The sequence below is a fragment of the Pinus tabuliformis genome, chromosome X (genome assembly GCF_031772625.1).
Source record: "Pinus tabuliformis cultivar Carrire ecotype Pingquan chromosome X, CPIR1, whole genome shotgun sequence".
Lineage (NCBI taxonomy): Eukaryota > Viridiplantae > Streptophyta > Pinopsida > Pinales > Pinaceae > Pinus > Pinus tabuliformis.
The window spans coordinates 1,166,561,657-1,166,587,138 of NC_142308.1; the positions used below are offsets into that span (position 1 = coordinate 1,166,561,657).

General features: G+C 40.0%; 1 protein-coding gene across 5 annotated transcripts in view; it reads right to left on the reverse strand.

Moving 5' to 3' along the window:
* Window positions 1-25,482, reverse strand: part of SECA2 (Preprotein translocase SecA family protein) — a 475,015-nt gene that overhangs the window by 151,943 nt on the left and 297,590 nt on the right. For all 5 annotated transcript variants that reach the window (XR_016265257.1, XM_089453128.1, XM_089453126.1 and 2 more), the window contains 2 exons: window positions 23,099-23,216; window positions 22,875-22,955 (listed from right to left, as the gene is read on the reverse strand). Coding sequence is in view for 4 of the 5 variants with exons in the window: in XM_089453128.1 (XP_089309254.1) it covers window positions 22,875-22,955; window positions 23,099-23,216 (199 nt within the window). In the remaining variant the exon portion in view is untranslated. The remainder of the gene's footprint in view (window positions 1-22,874; window positions 22,956-23,098; window positions 23,217-25,482) is intronic.

Here is a 25,482-nt window from a genome sequence, read left to right on the forward strand (position 1 = left end):
AGTTGTAGTTGTTTTGTATTTGCTATTTCTATTTGCCATTGGCACTGCACTACCTATGCAAACATTAACACATTTTGATTTTGATGACTTAATGAGAAAACTACAATATCTTTATCTTACTATCTTGTCTTTCTCCTATTGGATCATTGATGAATTGAATATGTATTATAAATCTATAATTTATCATTTATCATTTATGTCACAATTGTATTTGTAATTCTGTATGCATAATGTTACTTTGTAAAACTAACATCTAGATGAAGATCTATGTTTGAATCAATGAATTTGTATCATGAATGAGAATTTGTGTAAGAAATATCTAATTTTTATTTTATATATATATATATATAACGTAACCGAACGTGTCCTATTTCAGGGGGTCAACATGTCTGTATCCGACACTCGAATCCTCGTATTTGTCGAATCTCGAATCCCTGTGTTAGGTAACTTAGTGGAGAAGTGATATCTTTAAGGAACGAACTATACAAAATGAAGATCTCAAAGGAAGAGAGCAACTACAAGAGTTGGGAGAAATAATGTCCGATAAAGAAATGACCACCATAGTGCTCAATACACTTCCAAAGGAATGGAGCAATTTTAGATCTAACATCTTTGGAAAGAGGGAAGCCACCCCATTCAGTGAACTTTGGTCATTGTCTGAAATTGAAGAAGCCCGGTTGAAGGCAAAAAGTGATTTAGGACCAAATGAGCAAGTCCAAGCATTTGCTGTCATGGCTAGGAAGAAAGGAAAGTTTAGAAAGTTCGGTCCTCAGAAAAAGAACAAGAAGAATATGTCGAATGTTATGGTTGTCAAGAATATGGGCACTACAAGAGGGATTGTTCAAAATTCAAGGAGGACAACAAAAGGAAAGTAACAAATGAGGCTCATATCACTGAAGAAGTGGAAGAACCTAATGACAAGAAATCCAAAGGGATAGATCTTCTGTTAAATTATTGCTAAGTTATGGTATGTTCTATGCTTATAAAAGTTTACTTTTCCTTCTTATTATTATTCATAGATTAGCAATCACATGTGCCTAAGTAAAGTGCAGATAGAATATTAAATGATCAACAGAAAACAAGCCAACACAAAAGACACAAGATGTGGCAGCTAGCCAGGGACAAACCCCACAATGTGTGGGGAAACCCTTTGATCAAATCTTCTTTTATCTTCAATAATTCAGGAGGGAGAAATAATACAATAAATCTGATTTATATCAGCAGTAGCACACCCTAGATCAACAGCATCAGCATTAGCGGCTTCATCATCAAAACTAGGGCAATCGATATCTCACAAACCAACTGTCAGATCGGCTTGATTCCACCACCAAAAGTTGCAGCCTTCAGAGGAGGTTGAGGTTCAGATGAACCTACAGCACAATTCAGATGAGGAGATCTTCTGGTCCACACAGGTCAAACTTCACTTCTGCAGTTGCAGCTTCAGTTTCAGTAGCTTCCTTCAAACTAGGGCAGTCAATATCTCACAAACCATCCATCGGATCGACTTGATTCCACCACCAAAAGTTGCAGCCTTCAGAGGAGGTTCAGATGAACCTACAACGCAGTTCAGATGAGGAGGTTTGATGGTCCACGCTGGTCAAAGTTTAGATCTGCAGTTGCAGCGTCAGTTTCAGCAACTTCCGGCTTCACATGTGTGAGAGAGAGACCCTTTTTTGCATAGTAGAGAAGAGACTCTTTTCTGTGCAGTAGAGAGAGAGAGATGTGATGAGATAAGTGAGTGCAAATGAGAAAAAGTCCTCCTGTATTTATACACAACGGTTGATGTTTGAATAGATGCGACTGTTGGGCTTTTGGGCCTACATGAGTTGTAGGTCGGCTTGATAATAATTCCATAATCAAAATAAATTCATATCTTCATGAATACTTATTGGAATCAAATGATCTTTAGATCAATCCTACACCTCTCGACGAGAGGAATCTAATGAACATATTATCAGCCGTGAATAAGATGACCCACATGAAGTTTGGCCCTAGTTTCCAATTTAACACTCCCTCTCAACTAGGGAGAACTTCATCTGCAATCTGTCTGACGGTTGCTACTATTCATCCATCAAATGCACTGCCCTGTACAGCCTGACCCTTGCCCTGCTCTGCTCTATTCTGCCTGTTCTGCTTTGTCTTGTTCTGCCCTGTATTGATCTGTACTGCAATGCCCTGTTCTGCTCTGCTCTATTTTGTTTTGTTTTGTTCTGCTCTGCTTTTGTCCGAATTATGAACAAGAAGAAATGATTGAGGATGTATCATACTGACTCAAAGTCAGTCTCAAAATATGTACCACTGGTCCCAGACCAGTCTCAACCAACCCGAAATCAGCGTCATAGTGAGTACAACTCCTACCACTGGTCCCAAACCAGTAACATCCTCCACTGACTCAAAGTCAGTCTCAGAGTACGTACCACTGGTCCCAAACCAGTAACAACCGACCCAAAGTCAGTGTCATAGAATGTACCACTCCTACCACTGGTCCCAGACCAGTATCATTGATCCCAGATCAATGGAGCTCATCTTAGCGTAGGGAGTACGGTAGATACAATGATGCCTCCATCGGTACTCTATGGTCCCTAACTTCATTTCCCTGCTCATTGATCAGATGAGAGACTTCCCATGAGTCCCAAACTGCATGGGTAGGATGTCTCGACAGGGGAACTTAATCAATCCCGTCCTCACAGGAGAACACATCAATCCTGCTATAATCGCCATGGAGAACACATCGATCCAGGCAGCCATGGAGAACACATCAATCTAGGCCTCACAGGAGAACACATCAATCCTGCTAGAATCGCCATGGAGAACACATCAATCCTGCTACAATCGCCATGGAGAATACAACAATCCAGGCCGCCATGGAGAACACATCAATCCAGGCCTCACAGGAGAACACATCAATCCTGCTACAATCGCCATGGAGAACACATCAATCCAGGCCTCACAAGAGAACAAATCAATCCTGCTACAATTGCCATGTAGAACACATCAATCCAGGCCTCACAAGAGAACACATCAATCCTGCGACAATCGCCCTGGAGAACACATCAATCCATGCCTCACAGGAGAACTAATCATCCTACCACACAAGAGAGCGAATCATCCTATTCCACAAGAGAGCGAATCATCTTGTCCCACAAGAGAGCGAATCATCTTGTTCCAGCGCGCACCACCAAGGGAGGGTGAGTCACCCTGTGGTCGTATGTTGCTCCAGTAAGAACCACAAGCCCTCAGAGCTCCCAGAGCTCAATGTATGCACATGCAGGACCCTTGTACAAGGGTTTCTTGACAACTCCAACTCGTTTGGGAAAATCACAGATTAGATCTTTCCTCGGGGCTTTAACAAGGTGTATCGACCTGTACATCATCTTAATGCGATGGAGCCTCCTTGCTCATCGACTTACCATATCCCAAATGATGTCTATCTGCTGGAACAATCGACGAATACGGGATTCCTCAATAATTGAATCCCACCTCTGGTTGTTACAGAGAATCACAGTGGTATGTGTTCAAATAGCTCACTGAAGAACTTCCCCAACCAAGCAGCTTCATACGAGATCATACTCGTAGATATGTATCTAGTCTCGGCACTGCTTATGGCAACAGACTTCTGCTTCTTGCTCATTTATTATATCGAAGCAGAATCCAAAGAGAAACAACACTAAAAATGCTCCAGTGATCCTCCACACTACCTGCCTAATCAGCATTCAAATAATCATGCAGTTTCATATTTCTGGCAGTGTATCTCAATCCATGAGAGATTGTGTCCTGAAGACATCTCAGAAGATTCTTGGCACCAATCTAGTGAGGCTCAACCAAATATGGGCTCACAATGCTAACTGCAAAACATATGTTCGGTCGGAGGTTCACCAAGAAAATCAATGCGAATGAGTTTTTGGAACTCAGAGGCATTTCCCAAATCTGGTCCGACATCACTACCATATAACTTCTGAAAATTAAGATCCTCGAGGTAGTCACAAGCTTGTAGTCCATCATACCAAATCTTTTCAAAATCTTCACCACATATTTTCCTTGAGATAGGAAAATTTCCCTTGGCTTCTGCCACACTTCAAGTCCTTGGTTCCTCATTTCAAATTCAGAAGCCAACTCCCTCTTACATTTGTGAATGAGAGGCTATGCACTTGTTAGAAAGAGGTCATCCACATACAACACCAGTATGAGAGGCTTGTCATCTTCAACCTTAAGGTAAAGGTTAGGATCGGCTTCACTCCTAGTGAATCCCAGCTTCACCAAGTAGCTATCGATCCTCTCATACCATGCTCGAGGTGCTTGCTTCAGCCCATAGAGAGCCTTCTTCAACCTGCATACATGAGATTTTCAATCATAAATCTCAAATCCTTCAGGTTGCTCCACATAGACCTCTTCTTTGATCGAACTGTGCAAGAACGCGGTCTTGACATCCATCTGATGTAGGTTCCATCCTTGTGAAACCACAAGGGCTATGATAAAGCGGATGGTCATATATCTGGCAACAAGTGCAAATATAACATCATAGTCTATACCTTCCTTCTAAGAGAAACCACGAGCAACAAAACGAGCCTTATACTATTTCGTACTTCCATTTGCTGCAGCTTTATCTTGTAAAGCCATTTTGAAGTAACAATTGTCTTGTCTTGGGGTCTGGGAACTACTTCTGTAACGAATAAAATATATATAAACAATGTAAAATAATATAAATGATAATAAGCATAAATAATTATTAGTTAAGTAGTAATTATGTTGAAGTGGCATGTCTAATTGAGACATGACTCTTCATGAAGAGACACTTGCTTGATATATAAGCAAGCCTCTCGTTCTCATTGTAATTCATTCTCTTTCTTATTCACATATTTAATATATAATATTTGTATCCTCATGGATATCTTGATATTCCAAGTCTTTTGGAGTAATTGATTTATAGAAGGAACTTTGTTTGCTTCATTTGGTATCAGAGCAGTTCGGTCCTCTAAGTTGTTTGACCCTATGCACAAAGCTCGTTCTCCGATCCAAGTCTTTGGCTATTGAAATTCGTCAACCTTGTTGGCAAATAATTGAAGCATTTTGCTCGATATTTGGGAGTTTCTCCTTTTCTCCATTTTTCTAGGCCTTTGGCCATAAAAATTAACCAAATATATATATATATATATATATATATATATATATATATATATATATAAGTAAATAAAATTAAAAAAAGAAGAAGAAAAAAAAGTAAAAGAAAAAACAAAACGGATACAAAATCACATACCAAGTATATTTAAAACTTTTTACATGGAGAAACCCGTGGTTTTAAAAAGAACCCATGGTAATTGCCCATGGTATTTTAAAAAGTTCAAAAAAAAAACAAAAAACAAAAGGAATACATTTTACTTTTTACGTGGAGAACATTTTAACGGAGGTTTTAAAACAACCCATGGTAATAGCCCATGGTATTTTAACATCGTGACCATGTCATATGAAAAGACATGACCTTTATAATTATTAAGTGAGGTGACATTAAAAATTTATCAAGGAAGTAATTAAGTATATAAAAAAAGGGACCAATTTATTATTAAAAAAAAAAAGAAAAAAGAAGTGAAACTATTATTATTATAAGATAATAAAGTTATTTTGAAAAAGGGACTTAATATAAAGAAATACATACATATATATAGAGGGCAACAATATAAAGGAGTATTTTTTTAATAAAAGAGTATTCAAGTTTTTAACAATCCACATTAAAGGAGAATATTTGAAAAAGATATCTAAAAAATAAAGGAATTACTAAAATAATAAAGAAAAAAAAAAAAAATCCCAAGTTCATCTTCACAAAGTAAAAAATGAAGTCAACCGTTGACGATAAAGAATTTGAGTGTAGTCCAAAAATGAGAGATGAAAGGTTTCCTGAAACCTTTGGTAAATATGTTGATACATTATTTCAAATCAAAGGATCGCTCGCAGGAAGAGATATCATAATCACTATCAGTCCTGCTGAAAAAGGTAATTATGTTAGTCCTAAATGTGCTAACCAATTGGTGATTCCTGAATCAAATATGGTTGAAAAGAATACTCTTGGCGATTATGACAAACAATATGACATAACTCTAATTGAGACATAACTTATCGCAAGAGATATAGAACAATTAATTACAATAATTAAGCGACAGGGTGAGGAGAGAAAGAGAATGGATTCCTTCTTCCATTCTCTACATCCTTCATCACTTCCACAAAACGATGTTATCCAGTGTACTGAGAAAGTGCAGCTAAAATATCAAGAGAATGACAAAATAGCCAAAATTCAACAAATCAAGGAAGTGTTAGAACACGAACATAAAAATCTTGTGGATATACATTACAAAGAAATAATGGAAAAGGACGAAAAAATTTCTCGTCTCAGGGACCACGTCGAAAAATTACTGGCACAAGTGAAGAAGACTAAAATCACAAAGAAAGAACTCAAGAAGCACTTATCAGAACAAGAAGAGGAAACTTTGTGTTTAAAGAACCTTAATAAAAATTTATTAGAACAAATCAAAAATCTAAAAGATGAAAAACTTAAAATTCAAAACACTGAAAATAAAGTTGATGAATCAAAAACCAAAGAACTTTTACATTTGAGAAACCATAATCAAAGTCTGCTCAATCAAACTAAGAAACTTAAGGAGGATAAGAAAGCATTAAAAGATAAGTTGGAACAAGTCACTCAAGAAGAAGTATCAAAATCTCCAGTCACAACAGTTCAAGTTGAAAATAAGGGAACGAATACCGATCTAGTGAATATGACAACTCAAGAAGACAAGTCAATTGAAGAAATGACACACATAGATGTTGCAGTTGAGACAATGGGCATCCTAAGTGAATGTTCCATAACCAATTCAACAACATCTTCGCCAGAAGAAAATCTAAAAACTTTATATCGGCATCTGAATCATGAGAATAGACAAATCAACCAAGCTGTGTATCAAGACCATTCAAACCGTAGACAACAAATTAATGTTTCAGAGAATAACGATGTAACATCAATTCCGTTTTATGCTGACAAGTCGTTACAAAATTCCAGTGATCATAATACTATACAGAAGATTAATCTGGGATGGTCTGATCCCTTCTCAGTGCGACAATTCTGTTTATCACTAAGAAGATCATATCAGCTTGTATCAATGAAGGTGATTGTTCCAAGACAAAAAGACGTTCGAAGCCAAAAAAGAGATCAAGCCTTTTGTCATCGACAAGCTTTGAGGACAAAGCTCTTTGACGAAGGAGGCAATGTAACGAATAAAATATATATAAATAATGTAAAATAATATAAATGATAATAAGCATAAATAATTATTAGTTAAGTAGTAATTAGGTTGAAGTGGCATGTCTAATTGAGACATGACTCTTCATGAAAAGACACTTGCTTGATATATAAGAAAGCCTCTCGTTCTCATTGTAATTCATTCTCACTCTTATTCACATATTTAATATATAATATTTGTATCCTCATGGATATCTTGATATTCCAAGTCTTTTGGAGTAATTGATTTATAGAAGGAACTTTGTTCGCTTCAACTTCCCAAACATTATTCTCCATAATAGACTCATATTCTTTGGTCATAGCATCCTTCCATACTTGATGCTTGACGGCATCTGAGAATGATGAAGGCTCATTTTGTATGATCGTGCTCATGATGGTTAGGTATCCCTGATACCTATTAGGTTTCTTACTTTCATGAAAGGTTCCTCGGGGTGCAGCATGTCCTTCAGCATCATCAAGTAGACCCCTAAGCCATGAAGGCCTCTTCCTAAAAGACGAAGGCTCAAATGGATAAATAGGATCCATGGGTTCCTCCACATCAGGCATTGTTACATCATCTACCCATAGAGACAGCTTCCACAATCGTACGATTCTTCCTTTCCGCCACACCATTTTGCTCAGGAGTATGTGGTGTAGTAGTCTCCCTCTTAATGCCAGCCACAGATATGCCTGAGTGAACCAACTGTAATATATCGAAGGTCTTGCTTTGGCTTGAGGGGAATGGTCCCCTTTTGAGCTTTCCTTCAGCACATACTGGACATACATTGTCTTTCTCTACTCGGAATTCAGGCATCCCTGTCACCATTTGTCTTACACCGAGTAGAGCTTTATAATGAAGGGGGGAAAACCTCTGATGCCAAAGTTCAGACTGAAGAGATGTGTCATAAGACATGACATCTAGCGGACTTCCACCAACCTGATATAAAGAATCAACTCGAAACCCAAGAGTGAAAGCATCTTTAACATTATTTTTCCATATATGTACCTTGCCATCGCTGAAGGTTACCTTGTAGCCTTTGTCTTCCATTGCTGAGATGGACACCAGGTTCTTTTTGAGGTCAGGTGCATTTAATACATCCTGGAATTTCTAGCCTTCTTGAATGGTTGTCCTCTTCCTTGATTCCTAACTCTCCTCTTACCTTTGCTATTGAATTTGTCATTTCTTTGATTATCATCAGAGGGATTTTGATTATCGTCCCAGTGTGAGTCCTTTATATCAGGGCACTCCCTTGCATAGTGACCTGCTTTATCGCAGAAGTAACATCGTCCTTTTCTTCCACTCTTAGGTCCAGCCTTTTCTTTTAATTTAGTCCCGGAATTATTTCTTTTCTTAGCATGAGAAGAAAAGGCAGCAGGAGGACCTTTAAGCAACGACATTTCTTGCTCTTTACCCTTGTTTCTTCTTGAATGCATCTAGCCATTAATTCCTCGAAACCAGGAATTACATTATTGTTCAGAAGAGTAGTCCCGAACACGTACCATTCGGATGGTAATCCTCCAAGAGTTGTGAGTGCCATTTCCCTGTCAGTACTAATTTCCCCAATAGATAGGAGATCGTTCTTGATCTCGGTGATTCCTAAGAAGTATGCTTGCATACACTCATCTTTACCCTTCTTGATTTCCCTCAGCTTATTTCTAAGAAACAAAACTTGATTTGCATCATTGACTTTAAATAAACTCACCAGTCTATCGTAGATTTCCTTGGAGGTGTCTAGTTCAGAGATGGAGGCCACCAAGAGCTTGTCGATAGAGTCCCGGATGATCTTCTTTGTTTTGACTTCTCCATTTTCCCATTTGCTCCAGGCAGCAACGGATGCATTTGATGGAGGCTCAACAATATTGCCTTTTACATGGTCCAACACTCCTTGATCTTCTAGGGTTAGATCGATAGACATCTTCCATCCGTGATAGTCAGCTTTCTCACGAAGCTTGTCTTCGGCAGGAAAGAGTGTTGAGGACCCCATAGTTCTTTTAGGATAGCCTTGCCAATCTTCTCTTCGGTGATTGCTCTTGCTCTTGCTCGGGCTTTGTCTTCACCTCAGCTCTGATACCATGTTAAGTTATGGTATGTTCTATGCTTATAACAGTTTACTTTTCTTTCTTATTATTATTCATAGATTAGCAATCACATGTGCATAAGTAAAGTGCAGATAGAACATTAAACAATCAACAGAAAACAAGCCAAGACAAGAGACACAAGATGTGGCGGCTAACCAAGGACAAACCCCACAATGTGTGGGGAAACCCTTTGATCAAATCTTCTTTTATCTTCAATAATTCAGCAGAGAGAAATAGTACAATAAATCTAATTTATATCAGCAGTAACAAACCCTAGATCAGTAGCATCAGCATTAGCGGCTTCATCATCAAAACTAGGGCAGTCAATATCTCACAAACTGACTGTCGGATCGGCTTGATTCCACCACCAAAAGTTGCAGCCTTCAAAGGAGGTTTAGATGAACCTACAGTGCAGTTCAGATGAGGAGATATTCTGGTCCACGCAGGTCAAACTTCACTTTTGCAGTTGCAGCTTCAGTTTCAGCGGCTTCCTTCAAACTAGGGCAGTCGATATCTCGCAAACCGTCTGTCAGATCGACTTGATTCCACCACCAAAAGTTGCAGCTTTCAGAGGAGGTTCAGATGAACCTACAATGCAGTTCAGACGAGGAGGTTTGATGGTCCACGCTGGTCAAAGTTTGGATCTACAGTTGCAGCTTCAGTTTCAGCGTCTTCCGGCTTCACATGTGTGAGAAAGACCCTTTTCTGCGCAGTAGAGAAGATACTCTTTTCTGCGCAGTAGAGAGAGAGAGATGTGACGAGATGAGTGAGTGCAAATGAGGGAAAGTCCTCCTATATTTATACACAATTGTTGATGTTTGAATAGATGCAACTGTTGAGCTTCTGAGCCTACATGAGTTGTAGGTTGGCTTGATAATAATTCCATAATCAAAATAAATTCATATCTCCATGAATACTTATCGGAATCGGATGATCTTTAGATCAATCCTACACCTCTCGACAAGAGGAATCTAATGAACATATTATCAGCCATGAATAAGATGACCCACATGAAGTTTGGCCCTAGTTGCAAATTTAACAATTATGGTATGTTAAATGCTTAGAGCTGTTTACTTCTTTTACTTTTATTAGCCACTGTTTAGCAATCACAACATAAAGTAAAATGCAGATAGAACATTAAATGATCGACAGAAAACAAGCCAAGACAAGAGACACAAGATGTGGCGGCTAGCTAGGGACAAACCCCAATGCGGGGAAACCCTTTGATCAAATCTTCTTTTATCTTCAATAGTTCAGCAGAGAGAAATAGTACAATTCAAAATTCTGTAATTTTATAACAGCAACAAAGAACCCTAAATTAGCGAAGCCAAACTTGGTCAAAACAACCCCGGATTGACTTTTAGTCAACTTGAAGAACTCGGTCTTCAATAGCTATCTTCAGCAGCCCAAAACAGTCCACAAACCTTAGTCAAACAGCAGTCAACACTTGGTCAAAGTCTGGTCAAACCTGCGGCAGCTCCTTGACAGTCAACATTGGTCAAACCTGCAGCAGCTCCTTGACAGTCAACGTTGGTCAAACGAGTGGTCAAACCTGGTCAAAGGTGCTGAACAGAACTGCGGCTAACCGAGGAGATGCTACCCAACCCAATCCGCAGTCAAGAAGAACTCCACGCTGGTCAACGCTATCCAATCTACCCACCTGCAACTAGGTCAACCCAAGTCAACGCTGCCCTAACCAGAAATCTGCATCTTCCTTCTTCAGCCACACGTGTGAGAGAGAGAGGCTCATCTAATGCATAGGAGAGAGAGAGAGAAGATAAGTGATGAGATGAGTTGCAAATGACTCAACCTCTTTTCTATTTATATGAAACGCTGGGCATGTGTGCCACACACTTAGCTGCTGGCCGACCTTGACAATTTGTCAAGTAATTAGAAATAAATTCATATCTCCATAAATACTTGTCGGAATCGGATGATCTTTAGATCAATCCTACACCTCTCGACGAGAGGAATCTAGGAAAAATATCAGCTACCATAAATAAGGTGACCCACATGGAGTTTGGCCCTAGTTGCCAATTTTAACACTCCTTCTCAACTAGGGAGAACTCCATCTACAATCTGTCTGACCGTCGCTACTATCCCAGCCATCAAATGCACTGCCCTGCATAGCTTGGCCCTGCTCTGCTCGAACTATGAAGAAGAAGAAATGATCGAGGATGTATCATACCATCCTCCACTGACCTGAAGTCAATCTCAGAGTGTGTCATACCACTCTCACTGATCCCAGATCAATATCATTGATCCCAGATCAATGGAGGTCATCCTATCATAGGGAGTACGATAGATACAACGATGCATCCATTGATAGTACTACTATGGTCCCTAACCCCATTTCCCTGCTCATTGATCAAATAAGAGGTACTTCCCATGAGTCCCAGACTGCATGGGTAGGATGCCTTGACAGGAGAACTAATCATCCTATCCACAGGAGAATGAATCATCCTGTCCAATAGGCGCCACGGAGAACTAATCATCCTGGCCCACAGGAGAACTAATCATCATGTTCCATAGTCGCCACGGAGAACTAATCATCCTGGCCCACAAGAGAACTAATCATCTTGTTCCACAGTCACCACGGAGAACTAATCATCCTGGCCCACAGGAGAACTAATCATCCTATTCCACAGTCGCCACGGGGTGTCATAGGGGAAGGTTGAACCTTTCACCCAGTACATAATGCACCACCAGGGGATGGTGAGTCGCCCTGTGGTCGCATGTTGCTCCAAGAAGTACCTTGCGCCCCCCTGGAGCTCCCAAAGCTCAAAACATCATACTTGACCCTCATAAGAGGGTCTCTGGACGACACCAAGTCATTCTCAGAAAGTCGAGAATTTGACCCTTCCCAGGGGCTTCGTCAAAATGTCGGCGACCTGTTCATCTGTACCGATATGTTGGAGCCTTATTGCTCCCCGCTACACCATATCTCAAATATAATGGTACCTGATATCGATATGCTTGGACCGATCATGAAATACGGGATTCTCTGATAAACGAATCCCCTTCTAGTTGTCACACAGGATCACAGTGGTATCCAATGTAAATCCAAACAGCGCACTAAAGAGCTTTCGCAACTAGACCGCCTCACAGGAGGCCATACCAGCAACAATGTACTTTGCCTCGGCAGTGCTCAAAGCCACCGACTACTTCCTGCTCATCCAGGATATCAAGGCAAATCCCAAAGAGAAACAACACCCGGAAGTGCTCTTTCGATCCACCACACTGCCTGCCCAATCAGCATCGGTATATCCAAGTAGTCTCACATCTCCGGCAGTGTATCTCAACCCATGAGTGATCGTGCCACGAATATATCTCAACAGATTCTTGGCACCAATCCAATGTGTGTGGTGAGGCTCAATCATATGTTGACTCAACGTGTTGATTGCAAGGCATATATTCGGACAGGAGTTCACCAAGAACATCAATGCTCCGACGAGTTGACGATACTCGGTAGCATTTCGTAAAACAGGTCCAGCAACACTACTGCTTAACTTCTTGAAGTCAAGCTCCATTGGGGTAGTTACAAGCTTGCAGTCCACCATACCAAATCTCTCCAATATCTTCACCACATATTTTCCTTGAGATAGGAAAATCTCCCCTAGTTTCTGCAAGACATCTAGTCCTAGGAAATAGTGCATCAGCCCTAGGTCGTTCATCTCAAATTCATAAGCCAACTCCCTCTTACATTTGTGAATGAGAGGGTCTGCCCCTATTAGAAAGAGGTCGTCAACATACAGCACCAATATGAGAGGATTGTCATTTTCAACCTTAAAGTAAAGGTTAGGGTCGGCTTCACTCCTAGTGAATCCCAGCTTCAAGTAGCTATCGATCCTTTCATACCATGCTCGAGGTGCTTGCTTGAGCCCATAGAGGGCCTTCTTCAACCTGCACACACGAGATTCTCGATCATGAATCACAAATCCTTCGGGTTGCTACACATAGACTTCCTCTTTGATCGAACCATGCAAGAACGCAGTCTTGACATCCATCTGATGTAGGTTCCATCCTTGCGAAGCAGCAAGGGTTATGATCAAGCGGATGGTGGTATATTGGGCAACAGGTGCAAATATCTCGTCATAGTCTATACCTTCCTTCTATGAGAAGCCACGAGCAACAAAACGCGCCTTATACTTTTCCATACTTCCATCAACTGCATGCTTTATCTTGTAAAGCCATTTCGAAGTGACAATTGCTTTGTCCTGAGGTCTGGGAACCATATCCAAGACATCATTTTTCATGATGGACTCATATTCCTCGGTCATAGCATCCTTCCATACTTGATGCTTGACATCTTCTATGAATGATGAAGGCTCATTTTGGATGATTGTGCTAATGATGGTCAGGTATCCCTTATACCTGGTTAGCTTCTTACTTTCTCGAAAGGTTCCCCTGGGTGCAATGTGTCCTTCAGCATCATCAAGTGTCCCCCTAAGCCATGAAGGCCTCTTCCTAGAAGAGGAAGGCTCTTACGAAGGGGGATCAATAGGATCCATAGGTTCTTCCACATCGGGCATCGTCTCATCTTCCTTTTCCTTCGGTTCCCTGGTGTCAGCTTCTTTAGATCCCCTTAGAGTAGGAAGATTGTCAACTTTGCTAAGAGCCATATCTTTGTCAAAGGTGACATCATGGCCAATCTCGACTTCCCTTTGACCAGCCACATAGATTCTATAGCCCTTAGTATTTTCGCTATAGCCCACGAAGATTCCTTTCTTTCCAGATGCACCCTATTTATTCCTTTTCTCCTTTGGCACATGAAAATATACAGGACTTCCAAAAATTCTAAAATGAGATACGTAAAGTTTCTTACGAGTGAGCATCTCTTCAGGAGTCTTGGAACCCAATGCTTGATGAGGGCATCGGTTTTGTACATATACGGCAGTATTTGCAGCGTCGGCCCATAGAAACTTTGGAAGTCTTTGATCATAGAGCATAGCACAGACAACTTCCACAATCGTACGATTCTTCCGTTCAAGCACACCATTCTGCTCAAGAGTATAAGGTGTAGTAGTCTCCCTCTTAATGCCAACCTCATTGCAAAAGTCATGAAACTCATTGGATTCATATTCAATCCCATTATCAGTCCTTAAGATCTTGATCTACTTTTCGGTTTGATTCTCGATCAAGGCTTTGAAGTGACGAAACCAAGGGAACACTTCATCCTTCTTGTTCAAGAAGTATATCCAAGTCTTGCGAGAATAATCGTCTATAAAAGTGAGGTAATATAAATATCCTCCCAAGGAGTTCACAGGCATCATACCGGATATGTCTGAGTGAACCAACTATAATATATCGGAGGTCTTGCTTTGGCTTGAGGGGAATGGTCCCCTTTTGAGCTTTCCTTCGGCACATCCTTGTCACCATTTGTCTTGCATCGGGTAGAGCTTTATAATGAAGGTGAGCAAACCTCCGATGCCATAGTTCAGACTGAAGAGAAGTGTCACAAGACATGACACCCAGCGGACTTCCAACGACCTGATATAATGACTCAACTCGAAACCAAGAGTGAAAGCATCTTTAAAGTTATTTTTCCATACACCTACCTTGCCATCGAAGAAGGCCACCTTGTAGCCTTTGTCTTCCATTGCCGAAGTGGACACCAGGTTCTTTTTGAGATCAGGTACATATAATACATCTTGTAAATGAATTGTATTTCCCCGATTCAATTGAAGGGTGACATTCCCTACGCCTTTCACAGGGTATTTTGAGTTGTCCCCAAGAACAATTTCCATGTTGGTCTCCTTCTCTATCAGATTAGAGAGAGCTTCTTTGTAACCAGTGAAGTGCCTTGAGGCACCACTATCAATAAGCCAATTTCCCAACAAGTCCGGGGGAGCAGTAGTAGAGAGGACCGTTGGTAGATAATATTCATCTTGCTTTTTGTTAACAGCATTAGATTCATACCTGGAGTTTCTTGCCTTCTTGAATGGTTGTCCTCTTCCTTGATTTCTGGCATTTCTTTTACCTCTGCCATTTGACCTACCATTCCTTTGATTTCCTTGAGAGTGATTTTGATCATCGTCTCAGTGTGAGTCCCTTTTATCAGGGCACTCCCTCGCATAGTGGCCCATTTTATTGCAATTGTAACATCGTCCTTTTCTTCCACCCTTCAGTCCAACCTTTCCTTTGGATTTAGCCCCGGAATTGTTTCTTCTTTTAGCATGAGAAGAAAAGGCAGAGGGATGGCCTTTAAGTGCAAGCATTTCTTGCTCTTCCATCCTTGTCTCTTCTTGAATACATCTCGCCATCAGTTCCTCAAATCCAGGAATTACATTATTGTTGAGAAGAGTAGTCCTGAATATATACCATTCAGGTGGCAGTCCTCTAAGAGTTGTGAGTGTCATTTCCCAGTCACGAACTACTTCCCCAATAGATAGGAGATCATTCTTGATCTCGGTGATCCTTAAGAAATATGCTTGCATAATCTCATCTTTGTCCTTCTTAATTTCCTTCAGCTTATTTCTAAGGAACAAAACTTGATTTGCATCATTAACTTTAAATAAACTCACCAGTCTATCGTAGATTTCCTTGGAGGTGGTCAACTCGGAAACATAGGCCACTAGGCGCTTGTCGATAGAGTCTCGAATGATCTTCCTCGCTTTGACTTCTCCTTGGTCCATTTGTTCCTAGCAGCAACGGATGCATTTGATGCGGGCTCAACAATCCTGCCTCTCACATGGTCCAACACTTCCCGCTCTTCTAATGTTAGATCAAAAGACATCTTCCATCCGTGATAGTCAGACTTCTCACGGAATTTGTCTTCAGCAAGGAAGTGTGCTGAGGACCCCATGACTTCTTTAAGATAGCTTCAACAGCCTTCGGTGATTGCTCTTGCTTGGGCTTTGTCTTCACCTCAGCTTTGATACCATGTTAAATTATGGTATGTTCTATGCTTAGAGTAGTTTACTTCTTTTACTTTTATTAGCCACTGTTTAGAAATCACAACATAAAGTAAAATGCAGATAGAACATTAAATGATCAACAGAAAACAAGCCAAGACAAGAGACACAAGATGTGGCAGCTAGCCAGAGACAAACCCCAATGCGGGGAGACCCTTTGATCAAATCTTCTTTTATCTTCAATAGTTCAGCAGAGAGAAATAGTACAATTCAAAATTCTGTAATTTTATAACAGCAGTAGAGAACCCTAAATCAGCGAAGCCAAACTTGGTCAAAACAGCCCCGGATTGACTTTTAGTCAACTTGAAGAACTCGATCTTCAACAGCTATCTTCAGCAGCCCGAAACAATCCACAAACCTTAGTCAAACAGCAGTCAACACTTGGTCAAAGTCTGGTCAAACCTGCAACAGCTCCTTGACAGTCAACGTTGGTCATAGGGGTGGTCAAACCTGGTCAAAGGTGCTAAACAGAACTACAGCTAGCCTAGGAGATGTTGCCCAACCCAATCCGCAGTCAAGAAGGCCTCCACGCTGGTCAACGCTATCCAATCTGCCCACCTACAGCTAGGTCAACCCAAGTCAACGCTGCCCTAACCAGAAATCTGCGTCTTCCTTCTTCAACCACACGTGTGAGAGAGAGAGGCTCATCTAATGCATAGGAGAGAGAGAAGATGAGTGATGAGATGAGTTGCAAATGACTCAACCTCTCTTCTATTTATATGAAACGCTAGGCATGTGTGCCACACACTTAGCTGCTGGCCGACCTTGACAATTTGTCAAGTAATTAGAAATAAATTCATATCTCCATAAATACTCGTCGGAATCGGATGATCTTTAGATCAATCCTACACCTCTCAACGAGAGGAATCTAGGAAAAATATCAGCTGCCATAAATAAGGTGACCCACATGGAGTTTGGCCCTAGTTGCCAATTTTAACATCTTCACTATTAGGGTTTCTCCAATACATAGCAAGAAGAAGTAGGAGGTGAAAAGACCTCCACCATGGCAATCAAGGTGAAAAGCATTATGTTAAAATTGGCAACTAGGGTCAAACTCCATGTGGGTCACCTCATTTATGGCAGCTGATATTTTTCCTAGATTCCTCTTGTTGAGAGGTGTAGGATTGATCTAAAGATCATCCGATTCCGACAAGTATTTATGGAGATATGAATTTATTTGTATTTACTTGACAAATTATCAAAGTCGGCCAGCAATTAAATGTGTGGCACACATGCCTAGTGAATCATATAAATACAAGAGATGTTGATTCATTTTCTCATCATATCATCTCACTCATTCTTCTCTCTCTCCCCTTAGCTTTGGGTTATACAAGGAGCAGCTCACACGTGGGAAGAAAGAGGACGCATTAGGGCAAGGAGGACGTAGAAGTTGCTGAAGGTCTCTTTGACCTACATTGACCAAGCGTTGACTCATCAAGGGTGCGGCTTTGGTGTCACTGCCTCTCCTAGGTAGGCCGCAGATTTTGGCACAAAAATCGAGGCAATCCGTCCACAGGTTTGACCAGCATTGGCTGCCCTAGTTTTGGGCAGCAAGTTGACTTCAGTCAACAGCAGTTTGACTGTGTTTTTGGGGCTGTTCAAGGGTTGTTTCTTCAAGCTGTTCAAGGGCGAGTTGACCGGAAATTGACCAAGCATATTGGAGGTCAATTTCAACTCGTTTGACCAAGTTTGACTTTGTTGATCTAGGGTTTGCTGCTGGCAGCTGCTAATATGAAATTACAGAATTCTAATTTTGTACTATTTCTCTCTACTGAACTATTGAAGATAAAAGAAGATTTGATCAAAGGGTTTCCCCACATTGGGGTTTGTCCTTGGCTAGCCGCCACATCTTATGTCTCTTGTCTTGGCTTGTTTTTTGTTGGTCCTTTAATGTTCTATCTGCACTTTACTTAATGTATATGTGATTGCTAATCTATGGCTAATAAGAAGAAAAGAAGTAAATTGCTCTAAGCATAGAACATACCATAATTTAACACATTAGGACGAGATGCATCATACAACATTGAAACAAGAGCTAATGATATCTTTAGAGAAGCTTGAAAGTATAGCTGAATTAGAAGTCTACATGGATGTAGCAATCATCATATAAAGGAAGTAGCTCTTGGTAACCTCATGCAATACATATCATTAAAAGAAAGTCATCTAGCATAATGAAATAAATTCATCCTACATCATCATCATGAGAAAGGAGCATTTGCAGGATGAGGATAATCTAGATCCTTTGTTGGAATCTTCATTAGGACGTTCACCTCAACTTGGAAGAAGCAAGTGTCTCGTTGATCATTCAACCTTGTGTGCGATACATTGTCAGGGATTATTGTATGGTGACAAAGGAGTGTAGCAGGACAAGTTGATTGAAGTACTCTCAATCAAGGAAAGGAAGTTGCCGAAGGAAGTCTAGATGACCAAAAGGAGGAAAGAGGTATGTATATATTTGATAAATTAGGTCATGTCATCATATAGTTGTAGATAGCATGAGAAAATTCTCTATCTCATTAGCATGATCAAAGAAAAAGGATCTCTTTCTTTGGAAAGATGCATGAAGGCATGATTCACATATTGATAAGATGAAATCAACATAGTATGTCCTCATATAGAATATGAGGTGGTTGACAAAGACGAAGGAACTATGAGTTCCTAAGAAGCAATATGTGAAGAAACAAAAAAGAGATCATGAAAGATGCAACTATGGTCACGTAAGATAAGGAATCAACATTGACGATTAGAAGAATTGATCATGACATCTCCATAGAGAAGAAATCCCATGGTGAGGTCTGCAGGGAAAGGAGACCCTTGACATATGAAGTCTTGGAGATGTGTTTATGAATGTGAAGGATGTTGATGTTGCAGGCAAGCTAGATGTCATCATGAAAGCCCATCACAAAAGGTATTTATGATTTGATGTTCATTTTTTTATTTTTAAACAACATATGGATGGGTTGATACAGGGCTACCGAAAAGAGGGTTGTATATGTCACCTACAACTAGCACTCCTATGGTTGAATGGAAGATCCTAAAGTAAACATGACTTGGAGGAGGTAGCAATACGAGGAAAAATCCAAATGGGGACTAGAGGGTCACTTTCCGACAGAGAGAGAGATGGCATGACCGATGTGGCTCAAGAAGGAAAGTGATAGATGAACGATGCCCTACGACCGATGAAGGCTCCATTATGAAAAGGATAAAATTCATGACATCGAAAATAAGGAGCCCCACAAGCAGCTGATAGTCTCGTGATCTCCAACTAGAGCAGAAAACTACTGGAAGCAAGTCCCTAGTTAAGAGGGAGCTTGGACAAGTCCCTGGATCAAAGGGAGCTTGGTTACATTCCTTTTATTGGAATGGGTACATTTCTTCATAGGAATGGATATATCAATCCTAGTTGAGAAGGAGAGAAAGACACATCATTATTGTCTTCACTTTGGAAGAAAGAATGGCATCTGATACTCTTTGAGAATGTAGTAGGGCATCTAAGATAAGAGTAGTTGTAGAGGACCAATATTCTTTGACGACTAGGAATCCAGACAAGAATAGTCCTGAGAGGACATACCCTATGAACACCCAGGTATGGTATGTGCCTTGAGAGACAATGATGATGGTGTCTATAAGTCATTGGTCTCGCTAGCATTGTTATTTGATCTTGTGGAGAGATAGAGTTCTTAGTCAAGGCCTTGCTACGTCACAATGCTGGTTGGTATGATGCTAAACAGATGGGTTACCAATCTGACTCTTCTTATGAGAATTCTTCACATTGAGAATGTTCAAGTACCTTGAACAGATTATGAATACCTCCCAGTTAAGAGGGAGTGTTGAGATATGTAACTAGGTTCAGTCCTCATAATGACATATGTAATCATGATTTTATGTATTTAATGAAAAGACAAAAAGAAATTTATTATTGTTATTCTTGAGGCATGGGTTTCATGATCAAGGGAAATTTATTTTTAGGTCAAGCACCCCCATTGAGTGCTTCTAGGGCTTGTCATTGAGTCTACAAGTTAATTGAGTCATTCTCATCTATGAAAGGCCCTTTTGGGCATGTTACATATTGTAAAGAAAAATTATTTGAGCCAAAAGAAAGTCAAAAGACCTAGCAAGACCTCGCCATAAGTGCAAAGATCAAGTCAGCCTACATGAAGGGACAAGTTGGCCTAAAGATAGCAATTTGTGCTCCTTAAAAGCCTATAAATAAGAAGGAACTCGACCCCATTTGGACACACTCTCAAGCAAGTTCGATCTCCTCAAGAAAGTAGCTGGAAAAGGACGAAAAAGAAGAACAAGAACAAGATCGAAGTTTTGGGCCTCTCTCTCTCTCTCTCTCTCTCTCTCTCTCTCTCTCTCTCTCTCTTGTGTTAGGGTTTCTACAATTACTAGGCAAGACAAAATTCTGAAGTTGCATCGAAGTTGTGAAGTTGCATCGAAGTTGTGAAGCTACATTGGAAGTGTGGAGTTGTATCGAAGCTGTGAAGCTGCAACTAGGTTGAAGTTGTTAAAGGTCGAAGCTATGAATCTATTGGAGATGTTAAAGTTTTTGAATCTACACATCAAAAATCCTACTGCAACCACTGGTTTATCATCCCCTACTTGTTATTTACATTCAACGAGTTATTTAATTACTTAAACAGTGATGAAAACATTATTGCAGCCCACACAAATATACAGATCGTGAACTGAAATAAACTGAGACAATCACACAAGGGACACCGTTATTTTTGGACAATCATCCCCGGGAAAACCCAATTCGGTAAAACCAGTGCAGCAAATAGAGGGTTTGTATTATTAAGCAGATTTCTGAATAAAACTAGGGTGCCAAATCCAGCTCACCCAATAGAGAATAAACCTGACAAAAGTACCTCTATCCTGAGACAGAGATTTTGACAATTCCAACAACTGGATGATCAAACCCCACAGATGACAAGTGTTGTTCCCAGTGCTAGGTGGCGATAGTTGCTCCAAGCTCTGCACTGGAACTACGTCACCTCCTCTAGGAGTTGCGTCACCCTCCCAGTGAGCCTCCCTTGCTCAAAAGTCGATTTGCTGAACTGTTGCTCTCTCTGCCCCACAGAAAATCCCAGCGCTGACTCTAAGGGACTATGTCATCCCCTCTCGCTTTTGCGTCACCCTCTCTGGAGCTGCATCGTCTCTGCTGTTGCTGCTCTGCCTCTCTGCTATGTATCCTCGGCCTTGGACTCAGGTCCCTTTGCCGAACTGCCCCTCTCACTACAACTCAAATCACTTAGTTTGACTTTCTCAAAAAACCACGCCCCAAAAAAATCGAACTCTTTGATCTCTTGGTGTATCTCCAACTGACAATCAAGCCTTCTCTTATACTTTTCCTGTTGATGAATCAACGGTCGTGATCTAATCTCTAATCAATGGCTACGATTAAAATAGGCTTGATCCTCATCACTTAGAACCTTGTCACCCATATTATTATTATTATACATTAATATTTTTATTTTCCTAAGTTTAGACTTAGGAAACCATTAAAAATATTAATTATTTTCATAACTCCTCATCCGGATGGAATTTCTCCAAACAATTTTTGGGTTATAGAGATCTTACGTGTTCTAGCCGATCCACCAAATTTTGGAGCTAGAGCACATCCAATGCTACCCAAAATCAATAGGAGAGGTCGAAATTCCAGAAGAATTGTTGGGCAAAAGAATTTGCTGGAAGTTGAAATTGCAGAAGTTGCTAGAAGCAAGGTTTGACATGGTCTTGGAGGGTCTTGGTCAAGGGTCATGGGTCTTGGAATTCGTCAATTGAAGTCTATAAGAAGAGAAGAATTCTTGTGGATTTTCCTCTAGTTGGAGAGGTTTTGGCCCTGTCTGATCGCCTATATCTTGTGTCCTTGTTTTATTGTTCTTTATGGCTTGGTAGTTGTTTGATGAAGAGAATACTAATACTAATCAAGTGAAAGACGAAAGCTAATCAAGTTAAAGTAAAAATACATTACAAGCAATTATCAAAGTAAGAGAAATCATTTACTCTAGCTGCCCCTAGATTTCTCAACATCCACTAGATGCAAGATTTTGCTATAAGAGTCACCAAGCACATATATCTACTGCATTATTGAGCATGATCCTTCAATTTCAGCCTACAACACATTCGTGACATATATCCCCTCCATGAGCAACCTAACACCTCAAATCCCACCATTGCTAGCTATCGTTCTCCCTTTTCCCATTCTTGCTCATTGGTGTGTGTATGTGTGTGTAATATGTATACAAACACATACACATTGTCACCCCATATCATATTAAATGTGTTCTTCCCACTGATCCCCTATCTTGTAATAAAGCTTATGTACAATAGTCTGTATTTTTTTACAAAATCTCCCAATACAGTAAATGTCCTTTTTACATTGATACAAGGTTGTAAGAAAAGTTTCCCTCCAATGATTATATCTTTTTAGAATATGCTCTCATTTATGGGAAAAAGTTGGCAAGAATGCTTAACATGAGAGCACGAAATATCATTCAACATTATATCTTATTTAAATCAACTTACCCTTACACACAAAATGACAGATTGTCAATGGACAATTTATCACAAGAAGTTGCAAATAAATGACATACAGAATATGCATTTACCTCCAGTACTTCGTCAAATTCCACAAGAGTCTTCCGTATTCCAAAATAATATTGCTCTGCACTTCTTTGTAAAGCCAGAAGCTGCAGCACAAAAGGGTCATGAAATTAAAAATCTTAGGAGGATTTTTGGAAAGTATATGAAAAGTTATTTACCATATTTGCATACTTATATCTCAGAGAAGCCATCATTGAAACTTATCACATGGGAAGGAAAGATGCCTTGCCTGTTTTACAAGAGGCTCGCCTTCAAGAGGAATCTTCTCATTGGCAGTCACCTTTGATATTAAGTTTACTGCCCATTCTGTATTGAAATTGAACTTCTTGAACATGTCATCTTGTAAACTGCCAATATTTGTAAACATTACACAAGAAAGAAGAACATTTATCTGCTACCTACAAACAGAAGCTATAGGCATAGGTTTAGTTTACTTATTTGTGAATATGATCTTTGAATAACAAAGATTGTGCTATTATCATAAGTTAAATCAATTTATCCTTCTGTGTTAGTACTTTTCTATGTACCCTCGTGAATCAAAAACAGGAAATGCTGGGAAATGAGCTTTGGGACACAGAAACAGTTTGGATCCACCGTAAGCTGGAAAGTTGAGATTGACCCATAATGGGATGTACTGGATTGAAATTTGTCTTTATTAACCATCTGCATCAACTGTCTCTAATTCAATATTTTACAACAGAAGTCCTGTAATGTGGCTGATTAAAAAGTTTCACTCTAAGAACAAGTTATATTGAATGTTCAATTGATCTCAATTAGGGAAGAACTTACATTCCTCAAAAACATCAAAGCATCTAAAAGCTTCTTCGTTGCACTAAGATGAAGAACATTTACAATTATCTTTTCCATCTCACCTATAAATCACATAGAGGCAATGGTGAATTTGACAGCAGTTTGCCTAATACAAGAGTCAAGGTTAAAGAAAACTTTATAAAATACTTATTCATCTCTATGGAATTCATTATTGCTGCAATATGCATCACAAAATGCATGAATGCCATAATAAAGATTCAAAACATGTGACATCACACTCAATGCTATAAGGGAAATGGTCATTAGCAAAATTAACATTATAGACCTAATCAACTTGTCTCTGTTTTATAAGAGACTCGCAGATAGTTGATTTCATGTTCACTATTCATGCTATCTGAAGTGCCAAGATAGAGGTATTTGAAATTTTGTGGTTCTATTGGTGCTTCATGCATTTCCAGGCAGCCTTTGATACTGTTCCGAAGCATTCACTGACATGCACTTAGAAGAATGAATGCTTTTGTAATCTTCCGTAAGAAATCAATGTAACATATACAAAAACTTCCCCAACGTGTCACCAGCAAATATCCTCTTCATTCGGGCTGGTGCTTGCCAATCTCAGGGCAGTGTCAGTATGTGTTCATGCACTGTAATTACCCTGTCGATATACACACGTAATAAAAAAAGCGCAAGAAATTAATCTCTGGCATGCAATAACGCAGCCAAAGAGGTTACAACAATGCTTTGAAAATAAAATGGTCAAAAATTGCTCTTGCATTAGCTTAAGAATGGTAAAGGGAAAGGACAGAAAAAAGAGCTTCAAGTGTTTGCCAAAACAAAGGCTTAATGAACCTCCAAAACACTGCAGAAAGAATCCACAAAGTAACAAATTTCAGAATCTCGAGAAAAGAGCATAAAGAAACTTTATTCTGCATTAGCCAAGAGGTTGACTACACCATAGAGCCAGATACAGAACTGGTCCACTGTCATGCACAAAGTATAGAAGCTAGAATAGGAGAAGAAGAAGAATGATGAAGAGAGAATGCTACCACTGCTTAGAAGAAAACTCCCACTCCACACCAATAGTGCCTCTCTCTTTTTATCAATCTACCTAGTTTGCATTAGCCTCGCATGAGATATCTCCCAGAACATGCCCATTGATTAGTTAAGTGTAGTGAAGTTCTGACGACTCAATAAATAAGTGGAGTTAATTGTTAATGCACTAGAGTCGAAGTGGAATAGAAGTAGCTAGGCTCTCTAGTCCTCCTACTTTTCCCATGTGCTTTGATCCTCTTGACATGTGCATTAGTGATCTAACAATAGAGTGGAGTGAGGATCGCCATGCGATTGGCTTAAGCGGAGATACCCGCATTCAATTGTTGATGAACTAGAGAGAACAAGGCATGTGCTTGGCCTAACTAGAGTCTCTCCTTCAAGCACAGACTTAATGAGGAAATGATGGAGAGATGGTAATGTGCTTTGTCTAAGTCAACATGCTCTTAGTATCACTGATGATGAATTGATGTGAGGTGTCTCTCACTCTAGACCACTAGATAAGGCATCCTAGTTAACTCCTCAATGCTCAGGTGGCTATTTAGTTAAATGATGCATGCATCGAGTTAACTGTAACACCCTCCTCCCACATTTACCCAAGCTAACTGATTCACTGGGGTAAACATGTGATGAAGTGGAATTGAGACACCAAAAACCAAACTGACCTTCCTCAGGAGCTACAAGACCTCTAGGGGCAAACCAACCACTCCAGGTGCCCAACCCTTGAGTTAACTTGCCTTTTTACTGAACTAGACCACTAGTCACTCCCATGACAAGCCGTCCATGTCAATG